At 32.8% G+C, this 18,854-nt stretch overlaps 2 protein-coding genes and 2 non-coding genes across 5 annotated transcripts; 1 reads left to right on the forward strand and 3 right to left on the reverse strand.

The window, feature by feature from the left end:
* Positions 1-2,685: 2,685 nt before the first annotated feature.
* Positions 2,686-2,808, reverse strand: LOC127109561 (small nucleolar RNA snoR86). Its single transcript, XR_007796835.1, has one exon. It is a non-coding gene; the product is annotated as a small nucleolar RNA snoR86 (small nucleolar RNA).
* A 2,650-nt stretch (positions 2,809-5,458) lies between these two features.
* LOC127109560 (small nucleolar RNA snoR86) lies at positions 5,459-5,580 on the reverse strand. The gene has a single exon (XR_007796834.1). It is a non-coding gene; the product is annotated as a small nucleolar RNA snoR86 (small nucleolar RNA).
* Positions 5,581-12,867: 7,287 nt separating this feature from the next.
* LOC127103855 (UDP-D-apiose/UDP-D-xylose synthase 2) lies at positions 12,868-15,944 on the forward strand. Its single transcript, XM_051041096.1, has 9 exons — positions 12,868-13,331; positions 13,434-13,526; positions 13,616-13,717; positions 14,370-14,484; positions 14,681-14,814; positions 14,907-15,008; positions 15,082-15,174; positions 15,270-15,405; positions 15,643-15,944. The coding sequence occupies exons 1-9, from the start codon at positions 13,071-13,073 to the stop codon at positions 15,750-15,752; spliced, it is 1,146 nt and encodes a 381-aa protein (XP_050897053.1). The 5' UTR covers positions 12,868-13,070; the 3' UTR covers positions 15,753-15,944.
* A 331-nt stretch (positions 15,945-16,275) lies between these two features.
* LOC127105983 (uncharacterized) lies at positions 16,276-18,436 on the reverse strand. 2 transcript variants are annotated; one of them, XM_051043207.1, is made up of 5 exons: positions 18,123-18,436; positions 17,666-17,772; positions 17,019-17,523; positions 16,748-16,866; positions 16,276-16,622 (listed from the first exon to the last, which is right to left on the reverse strand). In XM_051043207.1, the coding sequence occupies exons 1-5, from the start codon at positions 18,360-18,362 to the stop codon at positions 16,424-16,426; spliced, it is 1,170 nt and encodes a 389-aa protein (XP_050899164.1). In that variant the 5' UTR covers positions 18,363-18,436; the 3' UTR covers positions 16,276-16,423. The 2 variants fall into 2 exon arrangements, with proteins under 2 accessions (XP_050899164.1, XP_050899165.1); XM_051043208.1 differs by having other exon boundaries at positions 17,019-17,518; positions 18,123-18,431.
* Positions 18,437-18,854: the final 418 nt, after the last annotated feature.

The following is an 18,854-nucleotide window of genomic DNA, read 5'->3' on the forward strand; positions in this document are numbered from 1 at the left end:
ATTAATTTATGATAAACATGCATCACTTAATAAAATCAACCACAATAATTACCTTTCGAATTACCTTTCGAATGGATACATCCATCAGTACTGTACTGGACCACCTAGAATTGCTTCTTTGGCAAGATGGATTGGAAGATGCTCCATTGAGTCAAATAAATCCGGGAAAAAAATCCTTTCTAACTTCCATATGATAATTGGAATGTTCTCATCCAACTTAACTAATTCGCCCATCCTCAATGTATTGCAACAAAGATCTTTAAAGAATCGACTTAGCTCACTTATTGGTTTCTAAACCAAACCCGAAAATGAATGGAATGCAACTGGGAGTAAACACTCCATGAAAACATGACAGTCATGGCTCTTCATCCCATGTACTGTACCATTTTCGGCATTGACACACCTACTGAGGTTTGAAGCATATTCATATGGCATTCTCAATTCCTTAAGCCATTTATAAACCAACTTAGTTCCATATTTGGTCATAGTGTAGCTAGCCTTTGGTTTACCAATCTTTCTGTTTTCTAAGGGTTAAAGCTCCAAGTCCTTGGGAAAGCATAATTTAGTCAAGTCTTCTCTCGTCTTTTCTCTATCCTTTGTTTTATCCTTAACATTCATGACAGTGTCAAATATATTATCGAAGACACTTTTTTCTATGTTCATCACATCGAGGTTATGCCTTAACAAGTTATCCTTCCAATATGGGATATTCCAAAAAATACTTCGCTTTTTCCAATTGTGATCCACTCCATACCCTTCGATTTCTTTCCATTTTTCCTCCCATCCAATTTCAATCACTTTTGGGAAATTACTTATTACCACCCATATATCTTGCCATGTGGAAATGGGAGGTGGCTCGTCTGTCACAACCCTATTTTTTAGGAAACTTATTTTATTCCTTCTGAAGGAGTGATTAGCCGGAAAGAAACAACGATGACGGTCAAACCAGGAATTCTTATGGTCACTTTTCAAGGTGAAAACATCAATATGTTCCATACAATGAGGTTAATTTACCTTGTGTTCCCCATACTTATAACATACCATAGGTCGGAAAATCATTAATTTTCCACATCAAGCAGACTTTCATGATGAAGTTTTGTTTTGTAGATATAATATAAGTCAATATTCCATTAGACCATAATCAACGTAGATCATCAAATAATGGTTGCAAGTAGATATCTATCTTCAATTTAGGATTTTTAGGTCCGAGTATGAGACATGTCAAAAACAAATATGGTTTGGGCATGCACATTTAAGGGGAAGATTATATGGAGTAACTATTATTGGCCAACATGAGTATGGAGAAGCAGACGCTTGAATGTAAGGAGTAAATCCATTTGAACACGGACCCAACCTTACATTTCTGGGTTCCCTAGCAAAGTCAAGATATACACCATCAAAATGTTTCCAAGCTTTTCCATCAGACGAGTGGCGAAGGATGTTGGAACTATTTTTGTTCATTTGATGCCATCTCATTTCAATTGTCGAATCAGTTGATGCATACAATCTTTGTAATCTGGGAATGATTGGGAAGTAGAACATTCTCTTCACTGGGATACCTTTGTACTTTTCCATGCCAGTCTTGCGAGGAATGAACTTAGGAGCATTACAAAATTTGCACTCTGACAACTTGTTATCATCCTTGTAATATAACATACAACAATTCTTACAACAATCATTCTTCTCAACCTTTAGCCCGAACTTAGATACCAACTATGTTGCTTGGTAATAGTTCTTGGGCAAGCATTTTTGAACTGGACATACACTTTTAAGCATTTGTGCAACAAAATCTAAATTTTTTGTGGAACATGCCAATTAGACCTAATTTCAAGAAGTTGGGTAGATATTGATGATATTGATTGGGTAGCTCCCTCATAAACGGGCTTGTTGAAGATATCAACTTGTCATAAAACCGTTTAGCATCTTCGTTGGGAAACTCATCCTCCGTAAATTCCCCATCTTTTGTGTTATCATTCATGTGAGAGAATCCCTCATAAGACCTAAAAGCATCATACACCTCTGATTCATTCCCTTAAATTGGTCATCATGACGCACATGCTCACTATTATTTGAATCATCCCTTGTATTAACATTGAGCTATGCTTCTCCATGTTGAGTCCAAATCCAATAGTCTGGTTGAAATATATCTCGATACAAGTGAAGTCTAACATTAATTGGTGTTCTTATCTTGAGACACTTGAAATTTATACACGGACACCTTATCCCTCCCTCAGATTTACAAATAGGCTGTTTAAAATCCCACTTCACAAAGTCTTTAATCCCACGAACATACTCTTCTTTCAATATGCGCCTATTAAAATATATTATATCATACATCCAACTACGGTCCATTTTTTATAAGACAAACAATTAACTCGTCAGCCACTAAATATTAAAATATATATTAGACAAAAACGAATTAACTAATATAATTGTCCTACAACTAAAGAGGAGAACCATATATAAGAAATATGTTCTAGAAATTATTTTTGAAATGGAGCAGATGCTAACTCATTTGGACTAGAGATAATACTATTGAAAATATATATTACTATGCTTGTTTAGTGCTACTAAAACTTTCTACAATTTCATTTTGGCTTATAATTTTAAGTCTTTTTAAAAATACTTCATAATAATTAATCAGTTTATGTATGATAGCTCAAAACTTCAATGAAAATTTTTAAAAATGTAGCTACTTGTTCGAGGCCATATTCAAAACTAATAAATTTGATAGGCACAGAGAGTCACTAGAGTTTATTATCGCCAATATCCAATGCAAGAAACATCCATTAATTGACGCTCTTTCTCTGAAAATTGGCTTTAAAATTTATGAAATTAGATAAATTAAAATTTACATTTTAAGTATGTAGGAACATTTGAAGGACCTATAATGTTTCCTCTTGGTACATGATTTTTCAAGTAGAATTTGATATTTCACAAATAATAAAAGTTGAAGAAGGCATCTTAAAATTAATCATGAAACTTGTATCATCTTTATATCATAAAAAATGAGGAAGTTATGGTTCTTGAAAGTTAACCTTCTATCTAGGGCACAGACAAAATTACCTATAATCTTTTATTATAAAAATATAATTTGAGAATTTTTATAATTATTAAGAGTTTAAAAGCATTTTAATAAATTAGCAGCGTAAAGATGAATCAGTAGAAAATAAAGAGTTTAAGGTAAGAGAGACAACACCAGGAATTATAGAGGTTCGGTGGCAAATAAGTGACCTAATCCTCTCCCTAATATTTAATTCTGAGAGTGTCCAATAATTCTTAAGTGCTTTTAGTATGTTGAACTCTTTAACCCCCTTATACAAGGAAAAATAAAGTTTTAGGTTAACTTCTAACCAAACAGCAAACATCTGAGAGAAACAGTTAGTCTTCCTTCCAAACAACGAATTGAAGTGGTTAGTCTTCTATCCAAATTTCAACTTGAATTGGTTAGTCCCCACACTAAACCAATATTTTAAACAAACTTTTCTCGAACCAAAGAGAGCTTTTGAACTGGGATGAACTCGCGAACCGAACCAAGGTTTTGACCTGGCTAACCACGAACCACTTTGGTTCTAATACATGCTTATCTCGAACCAAATAAAGCTACTGACTAGGCTAAGCTTACGAACCGAACCGAGGTTTTACATAGGATAACCACAAACCAACTTGTGATTTTGAACTAGGCTGATCTCGATCCAAAATAAACTTTTGAATTAGGATGAGAAAATATTTTGCCAAGATAAAATACTCCTTGTAGAATTTAAAATACCACCCTTCCAGAATACAAAATTTCCTCACTACGCAAAGGAAATTTCTTGAATTTCTATGACTAAAAATAAGTGAGATAAAGTAAAAAAAAATTAGAGAGAGAGTGAGGAGTGAGATATGATGCTCATGTTTCTGGATATAAAAATGTGAAGGGAATGACATATATTTATAGGATAGAGATTGACACAAAAAAAGAAACTTTTCTGAGCAAAATTTAATGCGCCAATCGATTGGCATCATGCACCAACTGATTGGAAGGCCTAAAACATAAACGTTTATGTTGTTTTAAAAGGTAAGAAGAGATACATAATGTTTCCTCATGGCACATGATTTTTCAAGTAGAATTTGATATTTCACAAATAATAAAAGTTGAAGAAGGCATATTAAAATTAGTTATGAAACTTGTATCATCTTTATATCATAAAAAATGAGGAAGTTATGGTTCTTGAAAGTTGACCTTCTATCTAGGGCACAGACAAAGTGACTTATAATCTTTCACCATAAAATTGACTTTCCAAGCAAACTTAGATCTTGAGTCCAACATGAAAGATGTTTTTAATGTCATAAAGAATAACTTTTATCTTAAAATTATTTTCATATGACAAAAAATGTAGGAGATAGGGTCTAAGAATCCCTAGATTTGACCAGTTGACTTTTCTGGTCAACTTCCTTGAATCAACTTGCACACTTGAAGTTAATTTGCTCTTTGGGGATCATGGAGGATCATATATGCTTATGATGATGTAAAATGAAGTATCCATTATATCTTTGACCAATTGTTGAAGAAACTTATTGAGGAAGGCACACAAGATACCCAGATGAATTAGGGTTTCCTTGACAAACAAGCTTCAAACTCTTGATGAATTCTTGATCAAAATGACAAATAAAGAACATAGGGATTCATATATGATGTTTAGAACAAATGTGGATGTTTTCTTACTTGATCTCTTGCATTGAGGGTCTCAAATCCTAGTTGTGAGCTTGGTGAGGCGCAGATGAACACACATACTACCTACAAAAGAAACAAAGTTATACTAGACATATTTTTGTATTTTGGTTAGTAAACAAAGAAAATAAAGTATGATACAATCATATATGATTGGTGATCTCTCCCAATGCAAACCCAATGAATGTTAGGTGAGGAGAATACCAAGGTGTGATCCCAATGCCAATGTAAAGCTGTGAGATGACATGATGGATCTTAGGGATCAAAATTGGAATCTTACACACCTTATCCCTCCCTCAGATTTACAAATAGGTTGTTTCAAATCTCACTTCACGAAGTCTTTAACCCCACGAACATACTCTTCTTTTAATATGTGCCTATTAGAATATATTATATCACACATCCAACTACGACCCATTTTCTATAAGGCAAACAATTAACCCATCAGTCACTAAATATTAAAACATATATTCGACAAAACAAATGGTTGATATAATTATCCTACAACTAGAGGGGGGACCATATATAAGAAATATGTTCTGAAATTTGTTTTTGAAATGGAGCAGATACTAACTCATTTGGACTAGAGATAATACTATTGAAAATATATATTACTATGCTTATTGTTATTAAAACTTTCTACAATTTCATTCTGGCTTATAATTTTAAGTCTTTTTGAAAATACTTCATAATAATTAATCGGTTTATGTATGATAGCTCAAAACTTCAATGAAAAGTAAAAAAAATGTAGTTACTTGTTCGAGGCCATATTCAAAACTAATAAATTTGATAGGCAGAGAGAATACTAGAGTTTATTATCGCCAACCTTCAATGCAAGAAACATCCATTAATTGACGCTCTTTCTCTGCAAACTGGCTTTAAAATTTATGAAATTAGATAAATTAAAATTTACATTTTAAGTATGTAGGAACATTTGAATGCATAATCCTGTGATTAAACAAAGACCAATGCCATAATATCATGTCCAATTTATTTTCGGCAACGTATAACACTGAATGCGCCATGGATGTAGTGAATCAGAGACTCTAAATTGTTGCCTTCAAATTAAACTGATAATATCACTTTGACAAACTCACAAATATCAAATTCATCATATACTGCGACATTATCAATCAACAAAAACTAGAATGCTCATTCTAAAATCTTAATACTTTTCATTTTTCCACTTAAAAGTTTATTAGCTAAATTGCAAACTTAAAGGTGACTTTTAACTTACTTGAAAAACAAATATTAATTTGCATTTATCAGCTCCTTCATGCCTCCACTAAGTAAGTTTAGCGTTCTTGAAAATCTACATTTAGGAAAACCATTAATAAATCATTCGATTATGGTTTCAGACTTAAAAGAGACTTTAAATATATTTGGAAACAATAATCAACTTGCAAAGAAAATTTGCTTCCTGCATCCACTAAATCGAGAGTTCTTGAAAACCTAAATTTAGAAAACTCAAAACCTATCACTATCTCATACACACGAACCAGAACTCCATGGAAATGACTTGAAATGAAAATGGATTCTTCAAAACAGAGGCATTACCTTTGATGAGTCAGAAACTGTAGCGGTAAATTTTTTGAGATTAAACTATTGATTAACTTAACTCATAAAATAAGAGTTGTCATCGCGCTTTTATTATTTTTAAAAGAAAGGGAAAAAGAACAAACAAAATCCAAAGAAGTTTTAAAACAAAATTAATAAAAAGAGATAAGGGTCGGGGGTTGGTTATGCAAAGGGAAGATATTAGCACCATAAACATTTGTAGTACTCTATAGAAACCTCTTTGAAAATCTATGCATTTTAGCTTGAAAACGATGTTATTTGCCAATGATTGGGGAGATGAGAAGAGAAATATTTTTATAACTTTTGTGTATGCCAAGACTTTATGAGTCTTATGCCTACATACCAACAAAGTGCATTGGAGGATAAAACCTCGTAGTTCCTGATAAAAATGAAAAATATGTTTCTTTGGATACATTTTTAATGAAAAGAAATTTTGTCATTTTTATGAAAATACTCACCTAGTCATCCACAAGTACCAGAACTTTATATCACCATAGAAAATGGCTCAAACTTGGATAAAGATTAACAAGTATGTCACTAGCTATCTTAGGTGGAAAATAATTATTATCAATATTATGGGGATAGAAGAATTATATCTCAACTATGGAAATGACTCATTTCTAAACTTTGAGAAAGAGTTTTAAAAGAAAAAAAATGCACAAATGACACAAAATGGTTTGGGTCAGTTATATATTTTTTAGTTTTTTTTAAATTGGTCTGAATATGCTTTAGATGTATTAGCATTTAATAAGAAAAATGTTTTGAAAATCACTTGACAAAAGTCAAGGTTTATTAAGAAAGTGGTTCAAGTTTGAAAACAAGAAAGTTTTGAAAAGAGATAGGAGATTTTGAAAATCAAAGAAGGAGAAGAGAAGAAGAGATTATCCTAGAGTATAAAGTAAAAACTAAGGAGGAAAGATCTAACCAAGAGATAGCAAGTTTTATAACACAAGTTAAGCAAGAATTCTCTCCTTTGAATTAAGCCTTAAGAAAGCCAAATAAGTAAAGAATAAACCATGCATCAAATGAAATCAGGATAACCAAGCCAATTCTTCAAAAGAAGTTTAAAGTTAATGGTATCAGATGAATCTCAAGGTGTCAAATCACAAGCTCTCAAAATAAGGGTCAAGATCCTATTTCTAAGTCCATAACTCCATAACAATGCTAAGGATAGTAACCTTTAGTTCATGAATCCAGATAACCAAAAAAATTAGGCATTTTTTCTTTATTAATCTCTTTTAAAAAAAATAAGTCTAAATGGACAAAGGAAAAAGAACATAAATATAAACAAAGGTCCAAGTGGACAAAGAGCAAACATGATATGAGATGCTAAAATAAAAGCATAAAGTAAATAGCAAGAAATAAAGAGCATAAGATAAATGACATTAAAGTATGATTAATCCAATAAAATACTAGTAAGTGATGTTAGTGATCAAAAGAGAAAGATGATTCATCATTTTTCTAGAAAACACTCAACTATTCACCCATAAGTATGAAAATATGGACTTTTACATCACCATGAGAAAGGCTCCAACTTGGATAAAATTAACAAGTATGTCACTGACTCTTATAGGTGAAAAGAAAATAATGGTTTTCACACAATACCATGAGGAGTATGAGACTTACAATCTCACTTATGAAAATGACTTGCTTTGGGGACAAATTTAACGTTATGTTAAGCAATCGTAATTAGACTTATGTAGAAGTCATAACTATCTGAGGTCAGTCAATAATAATGTTTGTGTTAATACATGCTATAGAAATTATATGTAAACCATTCTCCTAAAGTTATACCACACAAAAAAGGGAAAGAGGATTGATCAAGCACAAAGGCTAGGAGAGTGGTCCATTATATCAATCAATACTTCATAGTACTTAGGATAAACTTATGCATCAGTCCAAAGTACCTTAAATGATTCATGATTAATTAGGAGGTAGATTTGAAATGATAAAAGTTCATCAAGCACCAATCCACATATCATGAACAAGATGGACACAATCCAATTCATCAAGAGGAAAATAAAGAGATGAAGAAGAAGAGGACACGAGAGATCACACCCAAATTGGATCAAAGGCTTGATCAAGTCATCATCAAAATCAATTATCCATTTTGTTGGATTATGGTTTTCACTCCATCAACACCCAAGATCCATTGAGTTTGATGAGACCTATGATCAAATCAACTAAGATCCAACGCCAACAAAAGTCAAACAAACATAAAATGCAAAAAGATAAAATAAAATGCATTAAAAATATTATTAAAATGAATTTTAAAAGGAAAATAAAAGAGAAAATCCATAAAGCCCTTCAAAACACCAAATAAATGGCCCCAAAAAATCATGGAAGGTTGGAAGTAAAATAAAAAACATAAAATAAATTTTTCAGAATTTAAAATGCATAAAAGTATTTTTACACCAATCAAAACAAAGGAAAAAAGAGAAAATCCATAAAAAAAAATAGAAAATCAAGAAAATAAAATGTGAAAAATAAAAATCAGATGAAGAAAAATAAAAGAGAAATTTAGAAATTTTTTTGGTATTTTTTGGATGCAAAATGAATTTTCTATGAATTTTAAAAGAAAAAGAAATTTAAAATGAAAAAAGAAAAAGAAATAAAATCAGAAAAAACTCGCAACGTTGGATCTGACCTCATTAATTGACATGGCATATCCAATCATCCTCAAGCTAGGGCGCACGATGGAAATTAGCAAAAATGAAACACGAGATCCAATTTAAAATAGACCAATCAAAATATTTCAAATTGCCAACGTGTATGGTCAAACTCAGATGACCTGAAACACTCTGGTCATCTTTCCCGATGATCCCTCACCGAAGTTTCTCTTGATAAATTCAGAACACAAGACTAACACCAATGTGATCGCCTCCTCATCAGGAATTCGACCTCATGTTCAAAATTCATTTATCTAAACTTAGCGGAGAATTTCAGAGAAGTTTCAAAAGCAAGCAAGCCACAAAAAATAAAATTAAATGATGCACATGATCAATCAACACTAGATAAGTTAGGGGAAAGCATCAGAGAGTGAATGACTACATTGTGGTAACTTGTTTGAGTTCAAATGATGCTCAAAACTACCTTGTCCAAATGGTGATCAAAAGTTGATGAAGCTTGATCTGGTCAGGGCACTTCAAGAGGTCTCGGATCTTGGGAATTTTTGCAAAAACTTCAGAGAAGATCGAAGATGTAATGGAATCAAGAAATTGGATTGAAACAAGGTGGAATTCAAAACACGATAGTTCAATTTTTTGGAAAATTTTTAGAGTCAAGTAGGGATTTCTTGGCTCTCTAAAGTTTGGAAATGAATACAACATGTTACTCTATTTATAGGGAATGTGTTGGGACCCAAATACGTGTGGAATGAAGTTCAATTCGTGCAAATATAAATTTGATCATGGTGTGAGAAAAGTGCGACTTGCAATCCGTCAAAACTCAGCCAAATGATGCATTTTAAGAGTCAATTAACTTCTGGAGACTTGGTTAAATATGTTTAGGTCCAAAACATGTGGTAATTTGGTTTACAATTGAGATTAGTGAAGTTCAAATTTTGGATCATGGTGATTTCTTCATCTCCAAGTCACCATGTTCAACTCAATGAGGCATCTTGCTCAGGAGGCTTTTTGATCACATTCTTCTTGCAATGTGTTGACATCATATCAAAGATTAAATTATGATAAGAAAGGTTGTATTTGTATGCTTAAGCATAAAGTTATGGTATGTTGAAGTTGGCACGAAAATCTGATAATGTAACTTAGAAAATTCTGAGTCCTAAGTGGTTGAAAATAACTTATAATGTCTTAAAGAATTCCATGGCCTTCCAAGCATAATTTGACTTTGGTCCTTGAAGAAAAATTGTAGATGGAATCACAAATGATATTTTTCAAAAAGAATCAACCTCAAACGTTGAAAATTGAAGAAGTTATAATCCTTGAAAGTTGAGAAAAAGTCACTCGAAAATATGTCAAATTTCACTAAGTCCGCAAATAACCTATAATGTCTCCAAACTTTTGATGATCCTCCAAGTACAATTGATTCTTGTCATGTAAAGAGAAGTTGTAGGGGATATTGAGAAGAGTCATATGCAAAAAGAAGCATTCAAAATGTTGAGAATTGAAGGAGTTGTGATCCTTTAAATTTTGACTTCAAATGTTGACTTTTTGGTCAAACCTCATGGAGTAAACTTGTGCACTTTGACATATCTTGCATTTCAAGGTACATGGATGATCATATGAACTCAAAATAACGTGTCCTTGAATGTCTTTTGATTGAATTGCTCAAAGTTTTAAGTAACTTGTTGAAGAATGCATGAAAATAAACACATGAACCTTTGACTTTTCTTGAGAAATAAACCACAAGACTTTGAGATACTCTTGATCACAATGAGATTGCAAGATGCTTGATAACCTTAGAGATCATGCTTTGAGAAATGAGTCCCTTAATAGTTAATGGCTAATCAAACTTTGACCCGGGGAATCAAAGAAAACCCTAGCTGAGGAGCCATGTTTGATACTCTTGATGAAAAGTCTTACCTTGCACAATAAAATTAAAGAAAACAAAACATATTTTTGTTATTTTGATTAGTCGTTAGATAAACAATGAACATATAAACATAAAGGTAAAACACTAACAAATAGGTGTTTGATGATCACTGCAAAAAGAAAACTCCAAAGATGAAAGGGAGAGGGCAAGGATGTGATCTTGTTGTAGCAAGGATGCAAATGACATGTGACATCTTACGGTTAAAAATTAGGGTATGACAGAAACCATTGAACTCCATGGAAAGGGCTTGAAACAAAACGGCTGCTTCAATTGATTCATGAATTAGGAATTCCGTTCAACTCGAATCATAGATTAGAGAAAAAGTGATTCACGGATTAGGGAAAAATGAGAGAGATTAGGGGGAAAGAGATTAGGGTTTGTGAAATGAAAGGGATGGAAAGTGAAATAAAGGGGGAAAACGACGAGGGAAAAGGAAATAGTGAAATGAGGGAAAATAAAAATTAACAAAACTATTTTTAAATATAAACACTTATTCACCAGATATTTTAACAAAATTATTGTGTTGTAGTGGTTAGTGATATTATGTAAGGTATTTGGCTATCAAAGAGTCACAAGTCTGATCCCCTTTGGCTCAACATTTCTATTATTTTTACATTAAACTATTGTGTAATTTTTTTCCTTTGAAATAGCAAATTCCCTAGAGTCAGCCAAACAGACTCTAAATAATAAATAAAATATTTAAAAATAAGATATATAGACTCTAACTAAATAAATAAATAAAACAAAAAATGTATGTTATTAAACACCGTAGGAGAAGTTGACTCTAGCTAGTTGATTTAAATTTAAAAAAAAAAGAATTAAAAGAAATATGTGACTAAATAGAATCAGTTACACCAACTCTAAATAATAGAATTAAATATAATTTAAAGTTAATAAAGTAAGTAGACTCGGGTTAACGGACTCTAAGTAAATAAATAGTTATTAAAATATAATGCTATTAAATAGAGTCGGTCAAACCGACTCTAAATAAATTAATTAAATATAATAGAACATGTAAAATCGGAAAGGCCTAGCTAATTAAAAAAATAATTAGTTAAAGAAATGTACTTAAATAGAGTCTCTTAGCGTAGGCTTATGCGACACTAATAGCGTGTCTGTCGGTAGCCAACTCTAAACTAGGACGCTAAAATGACATATTCTAGTTGTGACATCTCAACCCAAAAATCTTAAGGGATCAAGTAAATGGGTCATCTCTCTTTAAAAATCCAACATTTCACCCATTCATAGGCGGTGTGGAACTTTTAATCACTCACACTTGCACGCCTGAGAAGTGTGAGTCTCTCACATTCTATGACAGGATCCAATACCGGATTCAGTTCTTGCTCCCCCACAAAGTCGAGATTTGATTGGGTAATGAATGAAATTTGAAACTGAATTTGAGAAAAAAAAGTTCAGTGTGAACAGTTCAATTTTTGCAGGTTTCAAAAATGTATTTTCGGAGACACTTAAAAAATGTATTTTCGAAGACACTTCAAAAATAAATGAATTTAATTGATATACACTGACAGTGTAAAGATTTTTTACACTGTCAGTTAATCACAACCATTGATTTATTTAAAATGTTTGACTTTTGTTTTAACCATTTAAAAAGTAATACAAACGGATGATTGTGATACATTGACAGTGTAAAACTTTTTACACTGACAATGCATAACAATTAATCTCAAAATAAATTAGGACGTTGCTCAAAAACAAATGACTCGTGTGTATAAAATGTGTTTGAAGATGATCTCCAAATTCTAAAAGTATTTTTATATTTTTATAAGTTGTTATTGCAATGGAATAAAAAAATGGCCAAATGCTATCCATGATAAAGTATATATAAAGGCTGAAATTAGAAAATATTTAGTCTTTTACATTGCATGTCATGTCCTTTTTCTCGTTGATTTTCTAAATCCTAATTTTATATCAGAAATTAGAAAATATATGTACTTTTAAACAAAACAAAAAATAAATGATAATCATGTGCCATAAGAAGAGAAAGATAATACTAATATGAACGAACATATGGCATGCAAATAACCGAGAGCAACTTCCATAACTGAAAATGAGTTCCAATTTACGACAATGCCACCGAAGTATTCTCAGTTCCTTCTTCATTCAATCTTGAAAATAACCACTTCTTAACTAACTTCCACACCTTCTTCTCTCTTTCCCCTTCCTCTCTTTCTCTTTCTTCTCTCTCACTCCACACACAACAACAATGGCCAAGGCGAACCTCGACGGGAACCCAATCACTCCGTTATCAATTTGCATGATCGGCGGCGGTGGATTCATCGGATCACACCTCTGCGAAAAGTTAATGTCCGAAACTTCTCACATAGCCATTGTCGTCGATGTCTCCTCTGAGAAAATCAATCACCTCCTTGATAAGTCTCTTCCTTGGGCCAAACGAATCGAGTTTCATCACATGAACATCAAGAACGATTCGCGCCTTGAGACTCTCGTCAAAGCTTCCGATCTCGTAATCTTTCTTCTTCTTTTCAATTTCTTTTTCAATTTCTGGTTCCATTGTTATTTGTTTTTAATTTTTTAATAATTTTGAATGATGTTGTTTTTGTTGTAGACTATCAATCTTGCTGCGATTTGCACGCCGGCGGATTATAATACGCGGCCTTTGGACACTATTTTCAGTAATTTCATTGATGCGATTCCGGTGGTGAGTTTTTTATCGATGCCTTTTGAATACACTTTTTGAGATTATTATGTTTTGAGGAGTATTATAATTGTTGGTGTGTAATAATGCAGATTAAATTTTGCACTGAGAACAATAAGCGTTTGATTCATTTTTCTACTTGTGAGGTCTTTGGGAAGACTATAGGTAGCTTTCTGCCTGAGGAATATAGAAAGGTACCTTGATGAACAAATAAAATTAGGGCTTAGTGCTTATTTTTCAAAGTTAATCGTTTCTACTTTCATTTCAATTAATGTGTATAGTCATTGGGTTATGAGAACCGGTCTGTTAACGCGAAAACGACTGCGATAAAATGATATTGGATGGTGCTGATATCAATACTGTTATTTACCGTTTTTATGGTGTAAAAAATTGTGGTTAATTCACACCTCAGTATAACAAGACTTATAACGACCGAAACTAAAGCCTTTACGCGAATGCGACCTAGGTCAATGTTTAAAACCTTCATTAACTAAGAATTATTTAGATTTTCATTTTGAGTTAGTTTATATGAGTTGGTTTTAGCTACATATCAAAGTTAGGGAATGAATTCATATTATAAAAAAATCATAAATCATATCATATATATTGAACAAAATCAATCAAATGTCATTTTCTTATATTTGTTTCTAAAGTAATGTTATCTTGTATCCTAAAGGCACAAGTTAAGAGATAAATATAGTATAAAATTCTTAAAAATTGTGTACTGAATTTAATACACATTTATAATTAATGATTTTATTGTTTTTTTCGATACTAATTTTTTATTTGTGAACAAGTTAGCATTACCTTGTTTCTATAGTTAACACAAATTTGCATGATGCGCAGGAACCCCAATATTACATGCTCAAAGAAGATGTGAGTCCATGTATTTTTGGTCCAGTTCATAAACAAAGATGGTCTTATGCATGTGCAAAGCAAATGACAGACAGGCTAATTTATGGTAAGCAAAAAAACTCGTGCTTTTGTGTTAATTTTGATATACGAAGCAGTGATCTTGATACCAGACACAAGACTAAGACTAACACGTTGCTGACAGTATTAATTTATAGTGTGGCTATGCTACATAGTAATTGATAGTGTTATTATAAGATTTTCTTCTTCTACTTCTTAACTTACTCTTGAATATTAATCTAAAGCTGAGCATGCTGAGAATGGCCTGAAGTTCACTATTGTGAGACCTTATAACTGGATTGGACCAAGAATGGACTTCATTCCTGGTGTGGATGGCCCGAGTGATGGTGTCCCCAGAGTTTTAGCTTGTTTCAGTAATGTAACATCAGCTAGCTACTTCTGTTTCTTGTGCATTTCTTCATGTTCTTAAAATACACACACCACTGTTTTTCTTAAAATTTCTTGTTCCAGAATCTCCTTCGTGGTGAGCCGCTCAAGCTTGTTGATGGCGGACGTTCCCAGAGAACCTTTCTCTATGTCAAAGATGCAATTGAGGCTGTTTTGTTAATGATTGTAAGTTGAGAAGTGAACCTCCATCTTTCACATTTAGCTTGGTCTAATGTATATGCTATCATGCCACGTGCAGGATAACCCTAATAGAGCAAATGGACACATTTTTAATGTGGGAAACCCAGACAATGAAGTATCTGTGAAGCAACTAGCTGAGCTTATGATAAAGGTAGCTTATAAATTATTCTTTAGATAAGTTCATGACTTTGTTTATTCAAGAAAGAAAGAAAAAACAGATTTGGCTCATTTTGTTTCTTCATTTAGGTATATGCAAAGGTGGCTGATGTACCTGCCTCTAGTCTATCAACTCTGGATGTGACTTCAGAGGATTTCTATGGAAAAGGCTATGATGACAGTGATAGGCGCATCCCTGACATGACAATTATCACTAAGCAGCTTGGTATTCTGTCATTAATTCTTTTGAATCTGTGCTAATGTATATTTGTGTAATCACATTGAGTTTGAAGAAATCATGATAGCACCTAAATTTTGTTGAAGTTTTAAAGTGTAGTTTTTGCCAAAATTACAGTCTTTGTCCGCACACCATAATCATGTCAAATTTATCGTGAATCCAAGCATGCACATATTAGTCTGCAGAATTTGACATTCTTCTTATTGTTTATTCTTCTGAGGTTAGGTTGGAAGCCAAGAACATCACTTGATGAACTGTTGGATTCTACCCTTCAATATCAACATCAGACATATTCTCATGCTATCAAGAAAGAACTCTCCAACCCTTCAACTTGACTAACTTCTAAATTGAATTGGAGATTTAGTTTACTCCTAATTTTTTTTGTAAACATGTCACTGACATGATGAGGCAAACGGGCAAATGTATATGATACACTCATTGTGAGGTCTAGATCACAAGTCTACTGTATATCTATAGTCATATATCTTCTGTTAATTCTTCCTGTAACTCTAACTTTTTGAATGAAAACCTTTCCCTTTTTGTCTTTTGGAGTTATAGCACTTGTCTTCTTTTAACTTTTAAGCCTCGACAGGTTAAACTAAACTTCCAATTCTTAACTTCAGTTTATTTTAAGACAATTAGACCAGCAAAAAACTGTCTCTGGAAATCTCAATATCATCAAAACTCAGTATGTGAATAAGCCAGACGAAAATAATATTTAATTTCAATTGTTTTATTTATAATGGAAATATAAAAGGTTTCATTATTCTAACATGCATACATGGCAAAACAGAACTTTCGTTTGAAGGGTTTTCTAAGTAGTAATTGATGAAAACTTCTTACCAAACTCAATATGGATGCAACTCAATGAGCTTGTTATGCTTCATAATGTAAATCCAAAATAAATCAAAATATTCAAGAAAAAAAAAGTATTAAGTTACAAGCAAAGAAACTGATTAGAAGTGATGTCTGTTTTCTAGTTATGACAGAAATAATGCAGCAGAATCTATGCAACACCAACTATGTAAGCATTCCAAGAATCTTGTTGCTGAAAACTCGTTGTCTCTTCATATTTTATATCCTTTCCTGCTCCAAATCCTTCAGTTCTTGTGATTTCCGTGGTGTCTGGCATTTCTCGAACCCAAAAGTGAACAGATCGAAATCCAGCTTCTTCTAAGCAATCCCTTATCTCAGGCAATGTCCATCTAAATAACATATTATAATGTTAGAAAGTTGAAAAAATACAAAATATAAACAATACCATAAAGGTTTGAACTACGGGAAAACTCTTTTATGAATTGAAGGGAAACAAACAAAAGAAGCAACTTACAGCCGCCAGCTGTATGAAAACGCATGGCGAAGCTTTCTTTGCTCCTTTTTCAGATGAAAATGGAGACTAATCCTTGTTTTCCGTTGAATAATATCAAATTCAGCTTGCTCCCATACATACTGCAGATTTTGATCATAAGTTCACATCATTAAACAATCATCCAGGAGAATATTCACATGAATCCCATATAAGATACTAATAGAGTAAGTGTGCTTTATGCATCAATCATTTGTTCTATTTCAAGGGCTGGAACTCATCAAGAATCTTATACCGTAAAATTAGGAAATCTTCTTTGAAGCTTCAACTTGTTCTCTGAAGATGTACCTCCATATAAATCCATCACGAAAATTCCACCTTTTGTTGACAAGGCATCACGAACATGCTTGAAATACAAAACTAGATCAGCACGTTTATGGAGACAACAACAGCTGTAGTTAAATGCACACACAATATCTCTCCCGTTCATTGGAAAGTTTTTCGCAGTTAACTTATCATCTTGAGCAGAAGAGCTTGTTGGGACATCCGACTCAAGCACATCGACCTGCAGATTCTCTGTATTCTGTGACAGTGAAATATTCCTTACCAGCTCCTCAGGGTCCATTTCCACAAGTTTTGACTGAAGAGGTTGTAGAACATTCCCATGAAAGAGGGATATTCTAGAAAACCCATCAGCCCCAATTTTAGGTATATTGTTTTCCAGGCACCAAGTAAGTGCCTCAAGATCCAAATCTAATCCTATGGCTGTCTTTCTTGGATCGCTTCGGAGCCATTCTGTACTGACAAACATAAGTCATTGCAAGATAAGTAGATCAGGATCGACATAAAATATCAAGATGTCGAGACATATCAAAATGAGAACAACACTTACATGTGATGACAACAACAAGTTAGCAACGAGAATAGAATGAGAGAATGTACCTAAGAAACGCAGTGCCGCAGAAATCTTCTTGAAGATGGAGGGGCACCCTTCCCCCAACATACATGAGAAAGAACTTTTGCAAATAACTAATGTCTCCTTTGGGAGACTGCAATAACAAAAAAGCATATTCACAAAAGCCACATTATGAACTTCTCAATTAGGTCAAACAACTCACAACAACCACTTAAGAGCTTGTTTGGATTGACTTATTCGAACTAATCTACTAGCATTGTTTCCTTAAGCTCTAGTACATTATAGATTATGAAAACAATTCATAGCTTATACTTAAACAAATTGACTTTATTTTATCTTTGTTTTATAGAAATTGTTAATACATAAGTAGTCATATGATAAGCTCTTATGCTATAAGCCCTTAATTAAGGTGGTTATCCAAACAAGGCTTAATTTTGATTGTTGCTAAACTAAATTAAAAAAAAAATTCTAAAAAACGGAAACCTGGACAGATTGTTGGTAAAGGAGAAATTTTGAAGGCATATCGTGTGATGGGTGTTGTTCATTGTTGTTGTTGTCAGAATCAGCGTCATCTATTGCTTCTTCTTCTTCTTCTTCGTTGTCAGCGGGTGAAAGCGTTGAAGTAGAAGAGAAGGGTTGTGCAGTGTCATTCTCTTGAAGATAGTAATCTCTTCCTCGTTGAGTTCTGTCGTGTTTCTGCTTCTGCTTCTCTCGCTTTCCCATTCCGCCGCTATAAACCAAAACCCCTACTACCACCGTTTACACACCAATAAGGTCAATACCATGTGGCAGTGTCATATTTTACATTTACTAATCTTTATTTTAAGTACTAATAAACTCTCATTAATTTTAAAATAAGACTTTGTTTGGATATCTTAAAAATAAGTTAGTGAAATAAAAAAAATAAAAAAAAGAATGAATTAGAATGCAAACATTATTAATTTTTTTTAATTAGAGAACATGATAAGTTCTTTCGAATAAATGAGATGTTGCGGATTTGAACTCACGTCTTTACATATGATATATTTGCATAACTATCAATTGAGTCGCCTTGACGGGACGATATCCACATATTTAAACATCCGTATTTGAATGTTCTCTCCACATTAGTTTTGGATTGCAAGGTCTAGCATGGTCCACTAGTTGATTTATCTCGGCCTTATTAAGATGGACGAGTTATAATTTGAGTCACACTTTTTTGGCTTAGTCCTATAG

The sequence above is a fragment of the Lathyrus oleraceus genome, chromosome 7, assembly GCF_024323335.1.
Source record: "Lathyrus oleraceus cultivar Zhongwan6 chromosome 7, CAAS_Psat_ZW6_1.0, whole genome shotgun sequence".
NCBI lineage: Eukaryota > Viridiplantae > Streptophyta > Magnoliopsida > Fabales > Fabaceae > Lathyrus > Lathyrus oleraceus.

What these genes read in the sequence shown, in the direction of transcription:
- LOC127103855 (XM_051041096.1), top strand. Translation starts at nt 13,071, where the DNA reads ATGGCCAAGGCGAACCTCGACGGGAACCCAATCACTCCGTTATCAATT. An exon ending in GACAGACAGGCTAATTTATG is followed by an intron (nt 14,485 to 14,680) that starts GTAAGCAAAAAA and finishes ATTAATCTAAAG; the next exon opens with CTGAGCATGCTGAGAATGGC. An exon ending in AGGCTGTTTTGTTAATGATT is followed by an intron (nt 15,009 to 15,081) that starts GTAAGTTGAGAA and finishes TGCCACGTGCAG; the next exon opens with GATAACCCTAATAGAGCAAA.
- LOC127105983 (XM_051043207.1), bottom strand. Translation starts at nt 18,362, where the DNA reads ATGGGAAAGCGAGAGAAGCAGAAGCAGAAACACGACAGAACTCAACGA. An exon ending in GAAGATTTCCTAATTTTACG is followed by an intron (nt 16,867 to 17,018) that starts GTATAAGATTCT and finishes CAAAATCTGCAG; the next exon opens with TATGTATGGGAGCAAGCTGA. An exon ending in TTTTCATACAGCTGGCGGCT is followed by an intron (nt 16,623 to 16,747) that starts GTAAGTTGCTTC and finishes TATGTTATTTAG; the next exon opens with ATGGACATTGCCTGAGATAA.